General features: G+C 37.6%; 1 protein-coding gene and 1 long non-coding RNA gene across 2 annotated transcripts; both read right to left on the bottom strand.

Moving 5' to 3' along the window:
• Positions 1 to 1,226: 1,226 nt before the first annotated feature.
• LOC106871571 (putative proline--tRNA ligase, mitochondrial) lies at positions 1,227 to 22,809 on the bottom strand. Its single transcript, XM_089354599.1, has 13 exons — positions 22,482 to 22,809; positions 14,434 to 14,611; positions 13,359 to 13,426; positions 11,924 to 12,004; positions 9,735 to 9,807; positions 8,806 to 8,913; positions 7,785 to 7,878; positions 6,899 to 6,930; positions 5,685 to 5,749; positions 4,271 to 4,350; positions 2,979 to 3,114; positions 2,026 to 2,205; positions 1,227 to 1,531 (listed from the first exon to the last, which is right to left on the bottom strand). The coding sequence occupies exons 1-13, from the start codon at positions 22,668 to 22,670 to the stop codon at positions 1,421 to 1,423; spliced, it is 1,395 nt and encodes a 464-aa protein (XP_089210725.1). The 5' UTR covers positions 22,671 to 22,809; the 3' UTR covers positions 1,227 to 1,420.
• LOC149134530 (uncharacterized) lies at positions 21,264 to 21,854 on the bottom strand. The gene is made up of 2 exons (XR_016242492.1): positions 21,718 to 21,854; positions 21,264 to 21,309 (listed from the first exon to the last, which is right to left on the bottom strand). It is a non-coding gene; the product is annotated as an uncharacterized LOC149134530 (long non-coding RNA).
• Positions 22,810 to 23,852: the final 1,043 nt, after the last annotated feature.

The raw sequence follows: 23,852 nt of genomic DNA, 5'->3' as shown, positions 1-23,852 counted from the left end.
TGTGTTTAAGTCCTCATAGGTTCAGCAAAAGAGATCAATAGAACAAGTATCAGGCTTTAAAAGAAACTAAGTCTTGGGGCTCAATTCATTCGACTAAAAATTCTTCAAGAAAATGCTCCAGCATGGCCACAGTCTAATGACTGAAACAAGTGAAAGATTAAAGATAAGAGATAAAAGATTATCTCTGAAAGTTGTCAACTTTCTTGTGCATAACAGGGCCACTTGAAATCTCTCTACCAGGCACCTGCTGTTAGTAATTACTCAGGGTAGGCAGTTGGTGCTGTTTATGTAGTAAAACACACACAAAAAATAAACGAAACACAGGCATGCGACTGAGTTGAAGGCAGATTTACTTCTGCCTTTGTAGAATGTAAAGAAAATGTTGTTGTAGGAATGTACGCAGCATTACTATGTGCAACTTTAATACTGAGATTGAAAAAAGGTGGCAAGTTGGCAAAAATGTTAGCATGGCGGGCGAAATGCTTAGCAGTATTTTGTCTGTCTTCGTGTTCTGAGTTCAAATTCCGCCGAGGCCAACTTTGCCTTTCATCCTTTCAGGGTCTATAAATTAAGTTCCAGTTGCATACTGGGGTCAATCTAATTGACTGGCCCCCTTCCCAAAAATTTCAGGCCTTGTGCCTAGAGTAGAATTTGCCCCTGCTTTTCAATCTCCAAGTGGACCATGGAAGAGCTTTCAAGGAAGTCTGCAAATACTTGAGAAATTGTTTCAAACACGATGCTGTGGGAGTTGAAATTCATTCTTCTGGTACTTCACTTGTGAGAATTCTTCATCATCCTTTAAAGTCTGTTTTCCATGCTGGCATGGCTTGGATGGTTTGACAGGATCTGATAAGGCTAGAATAGAAACCACACTATGTTATTTTGGTACAGTTTCTATGGCTGGGTGCCCTTCCTAATGCCAACCTCTTTAAAAAGTGTAGCAGCTGCTTTTTATGTGGCACCAGCACCAGTGCTTTTTACATGGCACTGGCACCAGTGCTTTTTACGTGGCACGTGGCACCATGAACCATCACTGACAGGGTCACCAAGTACCTTGCAAGACAAAAACCCCTCATCTGAGAATAGTGAGGTATATTGAGAAGCCAGTTGAGAGATTTAAGGTAGGAAGGGAACAGGTATGGATGCCTCGTTGTAGAGTGATACTGAAAAATTTCCAGAAGGATAATTCTTTGTTGAAATACGAAGACATCACAAAACAAAAATCATTGAATTAAAAGCATTCAGCTGAAGTTGTTTAATGGTAAATGAAAGAAGAAAAGTTTAAAATAACCCAAAACATTTTGGATAGGTTAATCAACATGTATAAAGATTATCAATTTATTAATCAGGGGTGATATTACAAAAAAATAATTCTAAAATCAGTTATTCAACAATTTAAATATTAAATACAAACAAATCTTCATATAGTTTCCGTTTGAGAGAGTTCGTAAGAAATTGAATCAACAGACATAAAGCTTGAATTTGTTTCACCAGCTGATATCACTTCAAACTGTGGAGGCGATTCTAAAGACTGCAAAAATAAATAAATTGTAATGAATTATAGAATTAATATTCACAAACAAACTTGTGTTTATACACATATATACACACACATAAACAGATGTAAACTCAGTAACAAAAGACACCTCTACGTAGGCACAAGGCGTGCTAGAAATAGCAGCCAAATCTGCTGCAAAAGTTACTCTGCTCCTTTACAAAAAGGGAGGAGATATTGAACAACATTGATGTTATCATCCTCATCACCAGCATTGTTATCATCACTATCATCATTATCATCATCCTCATCATCATCACTATTCTCCTCCCTCTTATCATCATCATCATCCTCACCACCATGCCACCACTGCCCCACTTTCCCGCCATCATTTTACATCCACTTGGACTAAATCAAGACAGAAATTACAATCTCTACTTTGGATAAACATTATGTTTAACAAATTTGAGTGGAAAACAATTTAAAACAACAATGGATAAAGACAATGACAAGAAAATGTGCAAACTTACGCGTTTTCCAACAATAATAATGTAGGGGTAACCAATTCGTTTTGCTTCATACAACCTTCTGCCAACTGTCATTTGTAATCTATCATCAATCACAACTTCTCCATTGATATGTGGTCTAGATGTCAACTGATCACTGAGGGAAACAGCTAAACTAAATGTTTCTTCACTCTTGTAACCTTCCTGTGAAGAGAGCAGAACAGTTGAAGGATTTTAAACTAACAAAAAATGGAGATAATTTATAAGACTTAAGAGTGAATAAATCGACATTGAAAGAACATCTCTCCTCTTCCCTTTATAGAAAGATATACTCAGCAGTCACCATATCTGCTGGTGTATAAGATGTGTTTTTTCCATTTTCAAATCTATCAAAGAACCTCCCTGCATCTAATACAGCCATATTACTAATAATAAAATACTGCAGCCAAATTATTACAAACTTCTACTACTACTACTACTACTACTACTACTACTACTACTACTACTACTACTACTACTACTACTACTATTACTACTACTAGACCATCAACTGAGAGGGAGCAATCGAAATATGAAATATCATGAAAGGGTGGAAGGTGGTGCTGGTAACATCTCCCCAGCAACCTAACAGGCGGGCATCCTAAATTTCATGGTTCAACAGTTTCAAAATGACCAAATGACCCCTCACAACACAACCATATTTACTGAATCAAACAACTTAACCCTTTCGTTGAGATTTCTGTTGAGATGCTCTGAGTTTCTTTTAATTAATTTTAAATATAACAAAGAATTTAGTAAAATAACTTCATTATCCCTAAGCTAGTGTTAGGAACATAAATTGTGACTAAGGTTTGGTGGAAGATTTTAATTCAAAACTTATGAAAACAAGACATTTGTACTACAGAGCCAGAGGTGGTTTCAACCAGGTTGGTAACGAAAGGGTTATACTTTTAAAATAATCAAAAAATCAAACTAACCTTCTGAGGAATGATACAAACTTGATAAGGAGCAATGATACTTGGCCATGAAATTTGCCGTTCTGAAGACAAAACTTCAATCGCAGCTTGAAGAATTCGAGTTACTCCCAAACCAAAACAACTCATCTCAGCAAAACTTAAAAAGAAGAGAAAATATTTAAGAAAAATATTCTTAACAATAATTGAACTGGTTTAATTAAAAATAAAATTGTAAGTTATTGTTTTTGTAGTTAAATACATAAACATGGAGAATAAGTTAAGAATATTTACACTTCAATTGGGAATAAACACCATAATCTTTTGGCATTGCGGGTCAGTTTAGAGCAAATAATGTTCTTCATTTCGTACTCATTGAGTAACGTACTTTACAAAGTAGAAAGATAATGAAGGACACATTTCAGTAAAGCAGTTTTTTTTAAAAATCTATTTTTCATTTTACTCTAATTTTTTATTTTATCCTAAGACAATATTATTTTATTGAAAATTTAATTCAGGCTTGTATACAAGTTGTTTTATATTTATTTATAGGGCTCGTATATATATATATATATATATATATAGTTAGAAATATTGCATTTCTAAATCTCTCAGAGAGATTCATACAGTAGCAGCACGATAAAGTGATGGTATGTTGTCAACTTAATGTGGCAGTCCCAGGAAAGGGAAGAATGCTACTGCTATTTAGCCCCAGGAAACATCGTTTCCAGTTGGCTACTCCAGACTGATGAAGAGCAATAACTCTGAAACTAGTCTCTGAATGCTGGCTTTTCTGAGAGGAGGTGCTTATCTCCCCTGTTTGAAAACTTAAGGACACAGAACGCTTGTGTCACATAGCCAACTGGAAACGATGTTTCTTGGGGCTAAATAGCAGTAGCATTCTTTCCTTTCCTGGGACTTCCACATTAAGTTGGCAACAAACCATCACTTTACATATATAGTATTTAATTCTTTTGGTATTTTTCTTTTTTGTGTGTGGTAATGGTGGGGATATCTCGAAGTACACTAGCACAGGAGCCAGTCCAGCGGCACTGGCAACGACCACACTCAAATGTTGTTTTTCACGTGCCACCAGCACATGTGCCAGTAAGGCAACACTGGCAACGATCACGCTTGAATGGTGCTTTTCACGTGTTACCGGCACGGGAGCCAATCCGTGGCCCTGGCAACGATCACACTCGGATGTGCTCTTAACTTTCCACTGGCACGAGTGCCAATCAGGCAGTACTGTTATTGGCCACGTCAGCGATTTTGATTTATTTATGTATGTATATAAATATAAATTATGTAATTACCATATTTTATTATCATTGTTGACATATGTTGCATTGAATAAAGATGAATACTTTTGGCTAAGATAAAAGGAATGACCAACCTGAAAAAGAAATGTGGGAAAGAAAAGAAAAAAAACACTTCTTTAAACTGAATGAAATGTTATTAATTTAAAAGGAAATGTACAAAACCTGATAAATTAGCAAGCACTACTCAGTTATTGCCCCTTGTCACTTCAATTCAAATGTCAGAGGATTCAATTGGAACCCATCTGTATCTAAGTATGAATTGGCAACATCTTTGGATTAATCATTAAGCAAGATAAGTATATGCTTAGGGCATCAAGGGAAGTGGTGGGGTACCACAGAAATGGTAAATGGTCTACGGCACAAAAGAAATCACTTTAAACCTGCTAAAATAATATTCAAAATGGTTTATATGATTGAAAATATTTCAAAATGTTTATGGTGTCCTATTGAAGTTCTGACCAAAGACTTTGTAATTAAAAAAAAGTAGGAGAAATTTTTTCAAATATAAACAGAGTGGAAGTATACAAAAATAAGTATTATTTTCCATCTTACTGTTAGTTTTGTTTCATTTTGAAACATTTGTTTGCAACTGTCACATAATGTCAGGGCAACCCGTCAGAGTGTAAGTATCTTGAGAGAAAAGCTGAACATTAGAAGCATCGGTTGTGGCGTGCAAGAGAGACGATTGCGCTGGTATGGACATGTGGTGAGAATGGAGGAGGATAGCTGCGTGAAAAAGTGCCACACCCTAACAGTTGAGGGAACCCGTGGAAGAGGTAGGCCCAGGAAGACCTGGGCTGAGGTGGTGAGGCAAGACCTTCGTACATTGGGCCTCACCGAGGCGATGACTACGGACCGAGACCTTTGGAAATGGGCTGTGCGTGAGAAGACCCGGCAAGCCAAGTAAGATCGTTGCCAGTGCCCCTGGACTGGTTCTTGTGCGGATGGCACATGAGATGCACCATTTTGAGCGTGGCCGTTGCCAGTACCGCCTGACTGGCTCCTGTAGGATTTTCGAGCGAGATTGTTGCCAGTGCCCCTGGACTGGCTTGTGCGGGTGGCACATAGGGGACACCATTTCGAGCGTGGCCGTTTTCGTGCGGGTGACACGTAAAAGCACCCACTACACTCTCTGAGTGGTTGGCGTTAGGAAGGGCATCCAGCTGTAGAAACTCTGCCAAATCAGACTGGAGCCTGGTGTTGCCATCCGGTTTCACCAGTCCTCAGTCAAATCGTCCAACCCATGCTAGCATGGAAAGCGGACGTTAAACGATGATGATGACACATGCACGCAGTAGACTTCTTTCAATTTTTGTCTGTGATGTTCATACTTTTTCCAAGAATAACAGTAAAATAAATATAAAATCCAAGTTTGAATATTTTCATAGAAAATGCTTTTTTTTTCTACCTCAATACCAGCTGAAGTTTTACATTCTGATCCACATTTTGGGCAAATAGTTTGTTTATTTCTGTCTGAAAAAAGAAATAAGACATTTTAAACAAGTGACTTAAAAATGTATGTATGCATAAGTTTTCAAACATGGAATCTACCATCCAGTTTTATGAAGCAATGCCATTCAATTTCACAGCAGGTCTTCTGAAATGGCCAGTGAAAGTTCTAATGCAATCTGAAGGAGGCATTGAGGCTAGTGGAGTAATCTGTAATTTGCTCAATTCTCAGCTGACTGATAAGAAATGGCCATTTGTACAGAAATACTATGCTGCTTTTATAGTCGTTGACAAAATCTCAATATTTCAATTTAAAAATTGGTGTCTGACTTTGATTGAATGTGTGTGTGTGTGTGTGTATTGTGGCACTCTGTCGGTTACGACGACGAGGGTTCCAGTTGATCTGACCAACGGAACAGCCTGCTTGTGAAATTAATGTGTAAGTGGCTGAGTACTCCACAGACACGTGTACCCTTAACGTAGTTCTCGGGGAGATTCAGCGTGACACAGAGTGTAACAAAGCAGGCACAACAGAAACAGGAAGATAGAGTGAGAGAAAGTTGTGGTGGAAGAATACAGCAGGGTTTGCCACCACCCCTCTGCTGGAGCCTCATGGAGCTTGATGCAACCCTATGGCTCACCAGATCTTGTATAACCATCCAACCCATGCCAGGATGGAAAACAGATGTTAAATGTGTGTGAGTGTGTACGTACATACATACATACATACATACATGCATACATACATGCATGCATACATACATACATACATACATACATACATATATATATATATATATATACACAAGCATACTAGTGTGTACAACAGTTGCCTCAGAGAAACTTCTCAAAGAGACTTCTGTGTTTTTTAACAAAGAGCTTCACTTAGAATCCTTGTAGACCACCAGACACAATGTTTCAAACTGATTTGGTCTCCTCAGTGAATACCTTCAGCATTTTGAGCTAAGCTGAAAATGGTTGGTCTGATATAGAAATTTACTGATTTGCACATTTGAATATGCACTTAAAACATTATATTAAAATACTGGTGTATATACACAGTATAACATAATGTATATACAAATGTGCGATTATGTTAGTGGCAGTAGTTTGTTTGAGAGAAATCTGCCAAGTAGAGAGCAAATACAGTTGTAAAAATTCATTCTTACTTACCGACAAGTTCTATATTTCTTCCATATTTACAACTAGAAAAGAAGAAAGTCAAGTAGAATTCGTGAATAACTAGGAACAGGAGTGGTTGTGTGGTAAGAAGCTTGCTTCCCAACCACATGGCTCTAGGTTCAGTCCCAGTGCATGGCACCTTGGGCTAGTGTCTTCTACTATAGTCTTAGGCCAACCAAACACTTATGAGTGGATTTGGTAGATGGAAACTGAAAGAAGCCCGTCACATATATATATATTGTGACTACATATATATATATATATATATATATATATATATTTGTATGTCTGTGTTTGTCCTTCCATCATCGCTTGACAACCGACGTTGGTGTGTTTATGTCCCTGTAAGTTAGCGGTTTGGCAAAAGAAACCGATAAAATGAGTACTAGTCTTACAAAGAATAAGTCCTGGGGTCAATTTGTTTGACTAAAGGTGATGCTCCAGCATGGCTGCAGTCAAATGACTACAACAAGTAAAAGAATAAACTCATAATAATAAACACTCATCAACCCCTGCTCGTTAAAATCTAATACAGACTTTTAGTTCTATATGCAAACGCGGTCGATGCCAGTGCCCTCTGACTGGCTCCCGGGCTGGTGGCACATAAAATGCACCATTTGAATGTGGTCAATGCCAGTACCCTCTGACTGGCTCCTGTGCCAGTGACACGTAAAAGGCACCATCCAAACATGGTCAATGCCAGTGCCCCTCGACTGGCTCCCATGTAAAATGCACTCACTACACTCTCAGAGTGGTTGGTGTTAGGAAGGACATCCAGCTGTAGAAACTTTGCCAGATCAGATTGGAGCCTGGTGCAGCCCCTTGGCTGACCAATAAGGAATATGAAAAAAAAAACAGAATTAAAATTTCCAAATACCTTTCACAAATAAGCAGATAATCTTCCCCAACAGAAGACGGTAAATGAAATTCATGAGATTTTTTTCCACCAATATCTCCAGTGTCTGCTTCAACTGTAGGAATAAAATGGATGAAAGTTTACCAAAGATTAGTTTACAATCTCTAAATTATAACAGAATATTTATTCTCTGATAATAGAATCAGTTTAATGATCACTTCTTAGCAAAAGATTGATTCCTGCTCAAAATATTTGAAAGCCAAATATCTAAGTTAAGAGTGAGGTTTATATTTTGGAAAAATATTTCCTTAAAAGTAAAACAAAATGTGTGTGTGTGTGTGTGTGTGTGTGTGTGTGTGTGTGTGTATGTGTGTGTGTGTACCTTTGTCTAATCATTATGCAATGGTTGTAAACGAGTACCATCACCATGCTAGTGAGGTGATTTGTTTCCAATTTTCCTTGAAATCATGTCTGACCATGGGGAAATATTACATCATCATCATTTAATGTCCGTTGTCCATGCTGGCATGAGTTGGATGGTTCAACTGGGCTGGCATGCTGGAAGGCTGCACCAGACTTCAGTCTCATTTGGCATGGTTTTTACTACAGCTGGATACTCTTCCCAATGCCAACCATTCTGAGAGTGTAAGGGTGTTTTTGCATGCCACCAGCATGGGTGCCACTAGTAGAATACCAGGGTGCGTTTACGTGCCAGCAGCATGGATGCCAATTTGTGTGACACCAGTATCTGCCATGACTGGGATTATGCTTGGCTTCATGGGTCTTCTTCTCAAGCATGGCATAAGGCCAAAGGTCTTTGTTATTGCCTCTCTGAGGCCCAACACTTAAAAGGAACTCAGCCACTTTGCCTCCATGAGGCTCAACATTTGAAAGAAACTCAGCCACTTTGCCCCCTACTTATTTTTCAACATGAAAATTATTACTAAAACACAAATGTTGATGGTATTTTAATTAAGCCATGTTAAGCAATAAAAATAAAAATTAAAAAAAAAACTTTTTCATAACAGTAGTTAATACCAACCTTTTATAAATGGTAATTTAAGACGATTAAAAATGCGACAATATGCTTCACAAATTTTTTCATATGTTTCTAATGCAGAAACCTCTGAACAATCAAATGTGTAAAGGTCTGAAAATTGAAACAGAAAACAATTTTTAAGGATAAAAAAAAAAAAATTGAAACTGAAAATTTAAGATAAGTGCCTTATTACTCTATATTAGTCATACACACTATTAATACACAAGAATTTTTGCATTAAATATAACATTATCTGGTAAAGGCAAACGTGTTTTCTATGGAGACCTAGCAGAGGACAGAGCATCATTCAACTAAATAATTCATTTACATGTCGTTTATATTATAATGAAAAAAAGCTGCTTATTTATTAGTTTTGATTATGTAACTTCTAAAAGAAAGCAACTACTAAAGTGTACATTGTCTAAAAACTTCTTTAAAATTCTGATTTTAATATATTTTTATCAAAATGTGGTTTAAATGTATTTTATTATTGAAAATTTCAACTACATAAAACTAATTATAATCCACTGCAAGAGATCATTTTTAACATTGCGAAATAGAGTTCTCTGTTTGTCTTTTCTCTCTCTCTCTGTCTCTCTCATGCACTTCATTGAGCTACTTTCTACAGAAACATCAGTAAAAACATTTTCCCAAATTATAATTTTAACCTAGTATCAGACAAATTATATTGCTTCTTGTATCTTCTCATATTTGTTGGATGTTGTTGAAGAAATAGTAAGCTGATGAAGAAAGGTGGTTTTAATTTACATCAATTGTACCAAATATAAACTCGTGAAAATAATGAACAAATAAGAAGTAATCACGTAAGAAATAAAAAAAAAAAGATAGGAAATGCTAAAACCTATTTCATTGCTTAGAATAAATAAAAAGAAACAAATATAATATTAAAAATAAAATTACAAACCACAGACCTTTCATTTCAAATTCTCTACATCTCAATAATGCATATTTTGGTGAAATTTCATCTCGGAATTTTGGGCCCATCTACAACAACAGTAAAATAATTATTTAATTATATTGAAAGGCTGTGAGCTGGCAGAAATGTTAGCATGCCGGGCGAAATGCTTAGCGGTATTTCATCTGTCTTTATGTTCTTAGTTCAAATTCTGCCGAGGTTGACTTTGCCTTTCATCCTTTCGGAGTCAATAAATTAAGTACCAGTTGCATGCTGGGGTTGATCTAATTAACTGGACTCCTCCCCCAAAATTTCGGGCCTTGTACCTAGAGTGGAAATGATTATATTGATTCCTAACTTTGGATTGTTACAAGATGACAAATGTTTGGGGAGATAATAATAGATGATTAAATTCTCATATGTACTTGGTTGGTTCTTCATTTTATCAACCCCACAAGAGGATGAAAAGCATAGCTAACCATGGGATTTGAAGTCACCAAAGGTCTCGGTGACTAGTCATTGCCTCGATGAGGCCTAGTGTTTGAAGGTCATGCTTCAACTTTTATAATCTCATGACCTACCCTTTATGGATGTACTTCCTTATTTTTAGCTGCTTTAACAACGATATGCATTTCGTTTGCATAATGTTTCTACATGTTCACATTCCTCATTTAAAATTTCTTGTAATTCTTTTCCATATCTTGTTATTTTTCACTGAGAACAGGAGTGCCAGGGTCACTTCAAATTCCCTTCTCAGTGACATCATGGTTTATATATACACACACACACACACACACACACACACATACACATGTTTTATATGCATATTCTTTATATACATATACACATTTTGCAGTCTGGCATATTTCATGCTTTTCAAGATTATATCAAAGAAAATCAAGCTAACAGCCTCACCCTCAGACTTTTATCTGATGAAGTCCACCTGTCATCTTATTTTTTGCTTCTCATACATATATGTATAGGTATGTGTGTGTGTGTGTGTGTGTGTGTGTGTGTGTGTGTGTGTGTGTGAGTGTGTATATATATATATATATGCATGTATGTGTATATACACCAGTGGCGTGCGGTGACTTCCGGGGTTGGGCATGCAATGAATTTCTCCCCCCCCCAGGGCAATTTTTCAGTAAATAAATTTTCGTATTCCTACAATTTACATAGGGGAGATTCTGAATATGCAATCACACCCGTATGACCTAGAATAAGCAGGGAATAAAAAATGGCTCTGTAGCGATGAGCCTGAAATAAGTGTATTGTTTGTATTTTTCTCTCTCTTCGAAACATCAGTACTTTCCCATCCTCACTCTCCCTTAAAAAGTCTAAAAATCATAAGTGAAATGTAATAAAGATGAAATTGGATTCTGTTAATATTTTTGCATATTCGGAATCTCTGTTAAAGGTAGGAATCAGAAAAAATTTTTTCACAGAATTCGTTTTTCAAAGGGGTGCGATTCTGCATTAGCCCCTATACCTATTGGTTGAGCTGAATCAAATTGAAATGATTTAATTAAGTGAATACATTTAGTTACATTACATGGCCATGGTTTTAGATCGTTACGCTCTGGAAGACAAGTCAGGTGTTTTATCATGCTACTTGTCAATTCTGGGAAAATTATCGATACTCAAGCAGACTGTTCTGAGACTTACTGAACTCCGTATATTAAAAGACTACGTATCACGCACGCACATTGAAAATACACTCATATACATGAATACACACACAATGAAAGACAGTGAAAATTCAACATTATAAAAAGCCCCCCAAAACTGTTGTGGCAGAAGTCAACATCTCTGAGACATTTACGGCCGTAAATAGACTACACCCAGCAGCACAGAAAGGAAAACCTATGTAGGCTAGGCGTGACGAAGAAGTTGAACCATTTCTCCTGCCAAACAATACTGACGTAAGATGGTCGCACCTTACATTATAACAAACACTAACCAAAACCTGTAATATATGCCCTTTAATATATTAATTTTTTTTTTAAGGTTCTAAAATGTTATTTACCTCATTTATAAATTAATTCAATTCTTCGATGTTGAAATTCTAATGAAGGAGGCTTGGATCTAGGTTAGAAACCATTGCTTTCTCTATTGGCAAGAAATCTTGAAATAAACTGAATAATGACATACATGCATACGTACATACAATGTATGTATGCATGTGTGTGTGCATGTATTACTAACCTGGTAAAGCATGATGGGAAACTGCTTCATGGAAAATGGTGAATACTGACCAAAGAGTGATGTGACAACTTCTTCATGAGTCTATCAAGAAAAAAAAAATGTAAGAAGCAAGAATAAAAACATAAATGTCACATAAAAAAAGAAGTCTGTTTAATGTAGCAAACAAATGCAAAAGAAACAATTCATCTTTAACAATGGAACCATTGCTGATCTTTACGTTCAAGTCACAAGATGTTAATTCTATTGGACCAGTGATGCAGAAGGGAGATAACTTCTTTTCCACATCACTGAATCTTCAATTGTTGAAGTACATTTTTAGTCTCTCAAAGTAAAGGAATTTCATGGTGTATTTAATATTCGTATTTTGTTAAAGTGGCGAGCTGGCGGAACCATTAGCACACCAGGCGAAATGCTTAGCAGTATTTCGTCTGCCTTTACGTTCTGAGTTCAAATTCCACCAAGGTCAACTTTGCCTTTCATCCTCTCGAGGTCAATAAATGAAGTACCAGTTGCGTATTGCAGTCGATCTAATCAACTGGCCCCCTCCCCAAAAATTTTAGGCCTTATACCGAGAGCAGAAACGAATATTCTTGTTTCGTTGTTTAACACTTGGTCAGATGTGATGAAGTAGATCTATGGACAAAACCATTCCATTCATGACCATTCCTTGTATTTCTTTAAGAATATGGGGTGGTACTACTACAACTACATTAATGTGTACCTGCTTTGTTTAAGATGATTAGGGTGCAATGTACAGGAGATTAGGCTGCTATTTCTAAAAGTCAAGTAACCACATAGAGGCTCCCTTACTGAGTCCTAGTAATTGTTGGAGGCCATCTGACACACAATGGGTGATAGTGAAGGTGTGTGGCTTAGTGGTTAAGGTACATGGCACACATTCATAATGTCATGAGTTCAATTCCTGGCAGTGCACTGTATCCTTGAACAAGACACTTTATTTCATGTTGCTCTAATCGACTCAGCTGACAAAATGTGTTGTATCTCTAATTCAAAGGATTAGCTTTGTTACATCGTGTGACATGTTGAATCATCACCACTATCATTGTGATCCATTGCCTGCTGTGGCATGGTTTCTATGGCTGGATGCCTTTCCTAATGTCAACCACTTTATAAAGTGTATTGGGTGTCTTATTTTCCATGTCACCAACACTAGTGAGGTTACTATGAAGATTGCAGGACCACAAGCTCAGCAGAAGGGTCAGTTTTATGCTAGAGGATGAGGGATTAAGGCATTTGAAAAGCAAGGGAAAGGGCAGAGCAGGTCTGTTGGTATGATTATCAAATCAGCAGAAAAATAAAGGAAAATTTAAAGTTGCAAGCCTGATAATTTTAAATGACAGTCAAAGTGAAAAGATATTAGGGGGTTAGCATTATTTAGACAAAGGTATAAAAGAAATGAATTTTTCACACTTACAGGAGACAGGCACATATCTTGGTGATGTCTATCACTGAGTTTAAAAACTTCCTTCAGACTCCATCGGCCTAAATATTTGATAAAAATTTATCAGATGGAAAATTATGAATTCAAGTAACATTTTATTAGCATATCCTTCAAATATGAATAATGAAGCATGATGAATACATAACAATATGTAAATATTGTGTTTCAAATACCACAGTATCATGGTATGGAGCAGATTATCAGATGATGATGATGATGATGATGATGATCATCATCATCATCATCCTTTAACGTCCGCTTTCCACGCTGGTATGGGTTGGATGGTTTGACCGAGAACTGGTAAGCTGGGGAGCTGCACCAGGTTCCAGTCTGATCGGGCAAAGTTTCTATGGCTGGATGCCCATCCTAACACCTACCACTCCAAGAGTGTAGTGGGTGCTTTTTACATGTCATTGACACGAGTGCTATTGACCTGACACCGGCATCAGCCACAACTACAGTCTTACTTGGCTTGACAAGTCAACACAAGCATGGTATATCACCAAAGGTCACCTAACCTACACAAATTAATGTGTGACAATCAAAATAGAAATTTTGAAAGAAGTATCTATAAAGCTAGTTTTTAAAAATTAGATGGCTATGGGGGCCCACTAAAATAAAATAATTATCAAAGAAGTCCACAGATAACAAAATGGTCGAGAACCACTGCTTTAAAGTGTAAATGAAGAGGGCTGTCTGGGTTCAGTGGTGTGTTCATTCTGTGAAGCTCTGGCTAGACTTGGAATTACTGGTGTAGCAAAGAAAAGGGCTACAGATTCTCTCACTAAAACTGCAGTGAGGGCCATTGAGCAGCTTCGGATAAAGAGGGCTGACCGGTAGTTAGCTGTAATTGTGATGCAAACCAGGGCTTAATCAACCGTGGTTGAATCAACTGGGTGAGAGGGTCTGATGTCTAAAGACCTGAAATCCTTTGAGGCCCTAGAAACATCACTGATGATGCACCTCAGAGCATCTGTTTGATCAATTTTGGTACAAGTTTTTAAATTTACAGTAAGAGGAAACAGAATGGAAAAGAAATTGCAATTACCTGATGTTTTCCATAAACTTGCTGGCACCATAGATGGCATGACCATCTTCTGAGCACCTGTTGCTTCCATTTCTTCATCAATAAGGCGTCTAAGTTTTTCCAGTGCCCTCATTCCCAAGGGAAGGATATAATAATGGCCAGAATAACACTGCTGAATGATTTCATTGTATAACATCAGCTTGAAAAGAAAATAATAATAATGATGATGATGATGATGATGATGATGATGATGATGATGATAATAATGATAATAATATGGCAAGACCATTTGTATGGACAGGCTAGCGATACTGTCGGGAGAGGTTATGAAGCAGATAGAAGAGACGGGCTATAAGTACTTGGGGATATTGAAAATGGATAAATTGATGGAGAAAGAAATGACAGAAAAATTTAAGGTGGAGTACTTGCGCAGACCGAGACTGATCCTTAAGTCGAAATTAAACGGACGGAATAAGATTGACGCTATCAACACCTGGGCAGTTTCACTCCTTAGATATGGAGCATGGGTAATCGCATGGATAGTAAACGAACTAAACAGCTTAGACAGAAAGACAAGGAAGTTGCTGACTAGATATGGGATACTCCACCCAAAAAGTGACACAGACAGACTGTATGCACCAAGAAAAAGAGGGGCAAGAGGACTGATTGGATGAGAACACATATGATCATGAGCCGAATACCCTACCCACCGATTGGATGAGAACACAGAAGAAAACAACATAGCATGGTATGTAAAAAATGCCACAGAACTGTTATTATTGGAAGTAAGAATGTCAGGCTTGTGTAGGATGGAAGATTGCAATGATAAAGCACTGTACAAGGACTTGAGAATGAATGAAACTGAATATAGGTGGATAAAGAAAAGAATGCATGGGCAATTTCATAGGGATGTTGAAGATAAGACAGACAGAGAAAAAAGATGGTTAAGGATGACTAAAGGATGAATAAAGCAAATAAATTAACAAAATATTGATTTCAAATTTTGGCTCAACACAAAATATCTTCTCAGCTTTTGCACTATTCTCACACAAACGCTCTGCTGTTACAGAAGCTAAAACTTTCATCAGACTAAATTTTGTGTAACAGTATTCATATAAGATATTTGGGCATGGCTGCTTTGGCACCACCTGTTTGGTACTATTGATTTGATGCTGACTTATTTGACATCAGACATGTCTCTCTCTCTCTCTCTCTTTCTTCCTACACTTCATCTGTTTATATGAGACAGCCCAGAATCAAGAGCAATAAAAAAAAAGTTGTGGATGGCCTACACTCCATAAGGAGCAAAGGGCTTCAGTATTGATGGGGAAGCACCTGTGCTGGGGGTACGTAAAAAGTACTTGTGCTGGTGCCATATAAAGAGCACCCAAGCCTGCACCATGTTAAAAGCACCAGGGCTGGTGCCATATAAAAAGTTCTTGTGCTGGGGCTATGTAAAAAGCTCCCATGCTGTTAGCTCATAAAAAGCATCCAGTACATTGTGTAAAGAGATTGGCATTAGGAAGGGCATCCAGCTGTAGAAACCAAGCCAAAAACAGGCTATGGAACCTGGTGTATCCCAGTTTACCAGCTCCTGTCAAACTATCCAACGCATGCCAGCATGGAAAACAGATGTCCAATGATGATGATGATGATGATGTGGCCCAAGGTTTCGTTATGCCTGCACAATCTTTTTGCAGTAAATTAATGTTTCTGTTTCTCTCTATTATGCTGGCTGTTGCCAATGCAGTTTCTCTTAACTTCATTTCTCTCTTTTTCTTCTTTCTCTCACTCAGTAATTAATTGACGATTGTCTGTTGTAGTTTGTCTTCTTTTTCCCTCTTTCTGTATCTTTCTGTTTCAAGTCCTCTCCCTTCTCCTCTCAATCACAACTCCCTCACTGTCAATTGGAAATGTTTCAACAGAAAACACATTAGTTTTCTATTTACTTTGATAAGAGAACATTGTCATGAATTGATTCCAGCAAAGTAATTACTTATACATACACACAGACACACACACATGTGTGTGTGTGTCAGTGTGTATGAGTGTGCATGCATGGGTGTGTGTAGTGCATATTGATTTTGTATATTTTGTGATACAAAAACAAAAAGGCTCAAAACCCTTCTGTTTGAAGTTTATGGAACCTAACATACACACATATAGCCATCTATGTATCATAGTTAATGTAAATACATCATCATTGAAAGGCAAATTGACTGCTGTATTCATCAAGAGATAATATCTCTTATGACAAGCAGTATTTTTAAATACAGTACATTCACATCTCATCAACTATGATACACAGATGGCTATTTTAACTTAATTTTACTTCTATTGCATTTAATGGACTGTGTGTGTGTGTGTGTAATTCTTTTTAACTTGGGCAAAAAGCCAGCAATTTTGAGGGGAGGGGTAAGATAATTATACCAACTCCAGTATTCAACTGGTACTTTTTTCATCCACCCTGAAAGGATGAAAGACAAAGCTGACCTTGACAGCATTTGAACTTATAATGTCAAGAACCAGAAGAAACACACATACACACATGGAGACGTAATTACATTGATGTAGAAAGAGAAACTTGGAAAGCAGTTGTAGGAGGAGGAGGAGTTGTAAAGAAGCAGCAGTTTTCCAAACCCATACCATCATCATCATCATCATTTAATGTCCGCTGTCCATGCTAGCATGAGTTGGACAGTGTAACCAGGGCTGGGCAGCTGGAGGGCTGCACCAGACTCCAATCTGATTTGGCATGGTTTTCTATGGCTGGATGCCCTTCCTAACGCCAACCACTCCGAGAGTGTAATGGGTGCTTTTATGTGCCACCAGCATGGGTGCCATTTGTGTGACACCAGTATCTGCCATGACTACAGTTTTACTTGGCTTGATGGGTCTTCTTCTCAAGCACAACATAATGCCAAAGGTCTCGGTCATTCATCATTGCCTCTATGAGGCCCAACACTCGAAAGTGCTTTTCATGTGCCACCGGCCACTTTGCCTCCATGAGGCCCAATGCTCGAAAGGTGCCTTTTACGTGCCACTAGCATTGGTGCCAGTTATGTGACACCAACATCAGCCACGACTATGATTTCACTTAGCTTGACAAGTCTTCTCAAGCACAGCGTATCACCATATATATATATATATATATATATATATATTATATTAAGTTGGTTCATTGGTTGACTTCCCACTTTGCATTGTAAAGAGAGAGAGGGGGAAACAAGTGGACATACTAGGCTTGGTTGCAGTCAAAGAATAAATGAACGACCCTCTACACACACACACACACACAATGAAAAAGAAAGAATCGCTGAGACAGACAGGGAGGAGAAGTAAGTTACAGAATAGTTGGCTTATAACTGAAAAAGTCTCTGCAATAGTTGATATTTATTGTAATGAATATTTCTGCTCGATGCTTTTCAAACAAGCTGTTCATTAGCTGAGTAAATTCGTTTGCCTTAATCACTGGGGTATTTATTAAGTTAAGAATTTATAGCAATTGCTTCAATAATATTAATTAATACACTTTTTGCTACAATGTGCATTATCAGGAAATATAGCATACATACAATATTTATGATTTATCTTTTATGAAATTACCCGTGTTGGTAGAAGTTTACTTTCAAAGCAACACTCCAGTATGTATGTGTGTGTGTGTGTGACACTCCGTTGGTTATGATGACCCGGGTTCCAGTTGATCTGATTAATGGAACAGCCTACTTGCGAAATTAACATGAGAGTGGCTGAGCACTCCACAGACATACTTACCATTAACATAGTTCTCAGGCAGATTCAGCATGACACAGAATGTGACAAGGCTGGCCCTTTTGAATTACTGGTACAACTAATTTTTGCAAGCTTGAAGCAAGGTGAAATAAAGTGTTTTGCATCGCCGGGAATTGAACTCACAACCTTATGATCATGAGCCGAATACCCTACCCACCGATCCACGTGCCTTCACACACACACACACACACACATGTGCAATCATACGTTCACCTCCTTCAATATTAGACCCCACTTACTTGAGGTGGATCTTGTTTTGCACATACAGGGGGACATCACTTGTGCAGGAGCCATGAAAAAAGCACCCATTACACTCTGTAAAGTGGTTGGTATCAGGAAGGGCAACTAGCTGCAGAAACTATGCCAAAGCAGACATCGGAGCTTGGCACAGTCCTCTGGTTATCACTTTCGGTTGGATTGTCCAACCCATGCCAAAATGGGAAATGGGACATTGATGATGATGATGGTGATGATGATGATGATGGTGATGATATGTGTTTATATTTCTGCCATATATAAGGTAAACAAGATAACAAGGTTACATAACCAAAACTAAAGATTTTAATCAGTTGCCTTTTTTGGTTGATAGTAATCACTCCACTGACGTGCATAGCCAGCCAACTGAGGGAAGAGAACTTAGATGTGGCTAAGTAATCGTCCTCACATATAACACACACACACACAAAAGTAGCCAATATTTTGGTTATAAAAGAGAAGGAAAGTTTATGTTTTCAGGAAATAGTCCATTTACTGAAAATAAGTCACATACCCACCAAAATTGTATTTAACAAAACTGAATAACAATAAATATAGGTACAATTGTTTTTATTACAGAATTACAATTGACACATCATTTTTTTATCTTCCTTTGTAAAGAATAAGTTTCTGATCTTTAATAAAAGCATGTAACTCTATCAGGATTGAAAGCAGCCACTAATCCTGCTGCTATCTCAAAAACTGCTAACCACTTATTGGTTTTAAAAGAATAATTTTGGCCACTCACTTTTAATTAACCCTTTAGATGGTTAGGCTGTTGTTCCATCTAATGTGACTCCGCTCAGAAGGCTGTAATGTTACTGTGGTAGGAACCCAGTGAAGAAATATGTGGAACAAAGGGGATAACTTTAAATACGTTGCTTGTGGTCATATATATATATATATATATATATACACAAGCTGAATGGGAGTGGTTGATGAACATTTATTCATATCTCTACATGCATCTGCGTGGGTTGTATGTTTGGTGTTAACCCTGGTGAAAAGCTCACGGACAGTGATATGTTAGAACCAGTGCAGTGTGTTGGTACTGTGTAGATGTTGTTGACGATGTTGGTGAGACATTATGGTGGCGATGAAGATGGAAGTCACTGTAATGTGGTCAGTGGTTAAATCTTAGAAAGTTTGGAACCAACAGATGCTGAGACTAGAAGGAGGTGAGTTTTTATAGCTGACGGTAGACTCAAATGCAATTTAGAAAAGACTGTCTCACATGACTTATTTGGAGGCTGTGATTGGTTGGGTTGCATATTGGTGGACGAAAGAGTAAGATACAAATTGCATCAATACCAATCAATCAGAGTGATAGACATAACAGGGTCCAAAACAGCGCTCAAACGTTAACTGTTACCTGCTACGTTCATATTTACTTATACACGAGGGTGAGTAAAAAAATAATGCCATTTTGTTTAAGATTGGTATAATTACCAACACAGGAACATGTATCATACATCAAAATGAAGCTAGTCCTCTGTGGATCACATCCCTACTTCTCAACATAGTCACAGTTTCTCTCAATAGCAATGTTCCACTTTCGAATGAGAGCACGTATCCCTGTCCCGTAAAATTCCGTTGACTGTTCTTTGAGCCATTTCTTCACTACCTCCACACTCACCACATTTAGCGCCTTCAGACTATCATTTCTTTGGCGCCATGAAAGAGGGTTTGAGAGGCAAACATTATTCCAGTGACGAGGAAGTGAAAACTGTAGTGAAGAAGTGGCTCAAAGAACAGTCAACAGAATTTTACGGGGCAGGGATACATGCTCTCATTCGACGATTTCTTTGTGTTGGTGGGTAGGGGCATGAACATGAAGGACATGCTTTTATAGGCTCAATTTTACTTTGGCAAATCTTCTCAAGCACAGCAAATTGCCAGTCGTCTTCGTCCTTTGTCATTTCCTCTGTGTGGCTCCACAGCAATGGCAAAAGTTTTCTAAAATACTATTTTTAAAAATTCTACTCACACTTCATTTTACATCATTAGCTAGGATGACAGTAAATTTTTATTGCCACTCCTGACATGTACAAAGGTAGCACACATTAATACAAAATATATGAATGAATAATTAAAAGGAAACAAATTTAGATTTGGTTACTCATACATTTAATTACTACAATTTACATTTTATTTCCCATAGAATAAAATAAAACTTGACAAAGTAATTAAGTGAATGATAAATAAATTGAAACTAATTATAATCTATCCATTCAGCAAATAGATTTTGTTACTTTCTGCCTCAAGAACTCATAAATTTAAGATAAAGACACCCTGATCGTCCCATGCTGCTTTCCTAACCTTCTTTCACATACATTTGCAGGTTTTCTGTTACTTGTATGTGCACTCACTGAAATCTATGTAACCTATTCTATAAAAAGCTTTCCAGACATCCACCACGGTCCAGCTACCTGGAAGAACCGACCTGCAGATAATGGGTTCCAATGTCTGCAATCTTCTGTCAGATACTGCCACCAATGCAGATTTTTCCTCATCTTCCAATTCTTGGCACAAAAACCCAATGACCAGGCTACCAGAGTTCAGTTATACAACTTCAATCATTGTCAACTTGTGTAATTTCTTTAATGAAGTTGCATAATGGTCCCTAGAAGAGAACCCAGTGGATTACAAGAGGATGTATGGTCTTGATGGTCAAACTGGATAAATCTAATTTCCATCAGAGAAAGGAAATAGAATCATAACACAATTCTTTAGCCCCCACTTGCAATCAGTCACACCCTGTTGCTTCATTCAATTGTCCACCATGACAGAGTTGATCTGGTTCGTTGGGCTGGAAGGCTCAGAAACCAAAATGCTATCACATTTGACTTTCTGGAAGAAGAAATAAAAGAATGCATTACAGTACGCAGTTGCAGAAGATATTTATGGGAAGATGACATCCCGTGTTTAGCCAAGTGAAAGCTATTAAAAAATTATAAAAGGTACCCTGTGCAAACCCGATTCATTCGACCTGCATGGAAACTAATAACGATGTAGTTGCTCCATAAGTGGTGGTCATGGAGCAACTAAATCGTTTTACTCACTCTTTTGAGGAAAGAGTTCTCAAGCAGGTGAATATCTAATATATCTAGGGCATTGGATAATGGATCGCACCCAGGTACACACGTGCCATGGCTGTGCTCGATCAGTATGCACCAGGCCCTACACAAGATTAACACGAAGCTATCGCCATCCTAGGCAACATAGTAAAATAATAGTGAGCGAATAATTATACATTACAGAGGCAATCCTTCGGTAGCGGTAGACGACGTCATTCACCTACACAACGCTCTCTGATGACATAAAGAGACTGTAAATACGTTTTCGACACTGGAAAGGACGAAAGGCGAAGCTGGCTGCGTGGGACTTGAACACACACTCCAAAATGTGATTAACTAAATACCGCAAGGAATTTTGCTTGCAGCTCTACACCGATTCTGCTTAGATTTCTAACACTGGAACAAAGTCATGAATTATGAGAAGCAGGTTAGTGAATTAAATGGACCCGGAAGAAAGTAAGGTGTTCCGAAATAGAACCCATGAAACGTACGATCGAAGTAGATCAAATAAGTATCATTCATACACCGAACTAATTCGATAGTTCATATAAAATTATTGAACTTAATTACAAAATGAATTAAGATTCAGACTATTAAATGCTTTAAATTTACGACAGGAAAAAAAAAAATTACTGATGAAAAGCCATGTAATGGCTTATTGGCCGTACTCTCCCTCCAAAATCGTGGCACACGTTACATTTTTTTGCAGAGAGTGTACAGTCGATTATATAATGTCAACCCTATTACTTATTATTTCATCGATCCTAAAAGGATGAAAGGAAAAGTTGACCTTTGTGGAATAGCGGCATACCAAAACAAATCGACAAGTGCTAAAACACATTTAACAATTATTTAAAATATATTTTGGGACTTTGATTATAAATTGTGATTTTTATGACTTTTCAAAAGGTTAAAAAGCAATGTCGATAATATAAATTTCCTTACCTTGTGACTGGAACAAGAAAGAGAACTTTTAGCAGGTTGAACCATGCCGAAATTTTGAAACATTTTCGATACATAGAGTCGTTTGGGTTTGTAAAAGTTACTAGAATCTGTTGAAACACAACGATGATTTTTGTAAACAAATACCAGCTGTTTACAGAGATTAAAGTGCTTCCTCAAATAAAGAGACATGATGATAGTTGAAAGATCTTTCCTTATAACATATTATGATTTCTGTTATGTTGTGGTGCGAAACTGACATGAATACCCAGCCTCGTTCTGGGTAATAGAATATCGCTTACTTACGTCTAACTAATAACCTTAATAAGACATTGCTGGTCCTTTTATAATATTTCACCTATTTCTACTTTTGACACAAGGCCTGAAATTTTAGAGGAAAAAGCTAGTCGATTACTTCGACCTCAATACTCAACTGGTACTTATTTTATCGACATCGAAAAGATGAATGGCACAGTTGGCCTCAACGGGATTTGAACTCGGACGTAAAGAACCAGGAGAAATGCTGTCTGCCAAGCAATTTGCCCGGCGCGTTAACGATTCTATCAGCTCGTCACCTTAACAACAGCGATAGGCACAAGGCCTGAATTTTGGTGGACGGGTGCTAGTCGACCTCGGTAGAATTTGAACTCAGAGCATAAAAATTTAGAGGAAATGCCGTCCGCTAAACATTTTATTCTTTCCTACTTTAGGCACAAGGCCCGAAATTTTAGGAGAGGAGGCCAATCGATTAGATCGACTCTAGTACGCAACGGGTACTTAATTTATCGACCCCGAAAGGATGAAAAGTAAAGTCGACGTCGGCGGAATTTGAACTCAGAACGTAACAGCAAACGAAATACCACTAAACATTTCGCCCTGCGTGCTAACGTTTCTTATTTCTTTATTGCCCACAAGGGGCTAAACATAGAAGGGACAAACAAGGGCAGACAAAGGGATTAAGTCGATTACATCGACCTCAGTGCGTAACTGGTACTTAATTTATCGACCCCGAAAGGATGAAAGGCAAAGTCGATCGACCTCGGCGGAATTTGAACTCAGAACGTAACAGCAGACGAAATACCGCTGAGCGTTTCGCCTGGCGTGCTAACGTTTCTGCCAGCTCGCCTCCTTAGACATTGATTTTCTAACAAATTTACAGCCAAGTATTAAATGCATTCGATGCGTACACTTCCTGGACAGAATTAATTACATTTACAATATACATCTCTATTTCTAAACTTAAATTAAAAACTGAAAATTATTTGTATTAGTTTATATTGATCTTTGTTAATTCTGTAAGGAAGTCATTGGAGCCCTAAATCGTGCAGTTTTGGTGAAAGCGATTCCATAACTTAGTATATTGGTTTCAAATAT

Source organism: Octopus bimaculoides, chromosome 7 (genome assembly GCF_046866305.1).
Source record: "Octopus bimaculoides isolate indiv1 chromosome 7, ASM4686630v1, whole genome shotgun sequence".
NCBI lineage: Eukaryota > Metazoa > Mollusca > Cephalopoda > Octopoda > Octopodidae > Octopus > Octopus bimaculoides.
The sequence above is the reverse complement of the archived record's forward strand: the minus strand, read 5'-3'. Positions and strand labels throughout refer to the sequence as shown.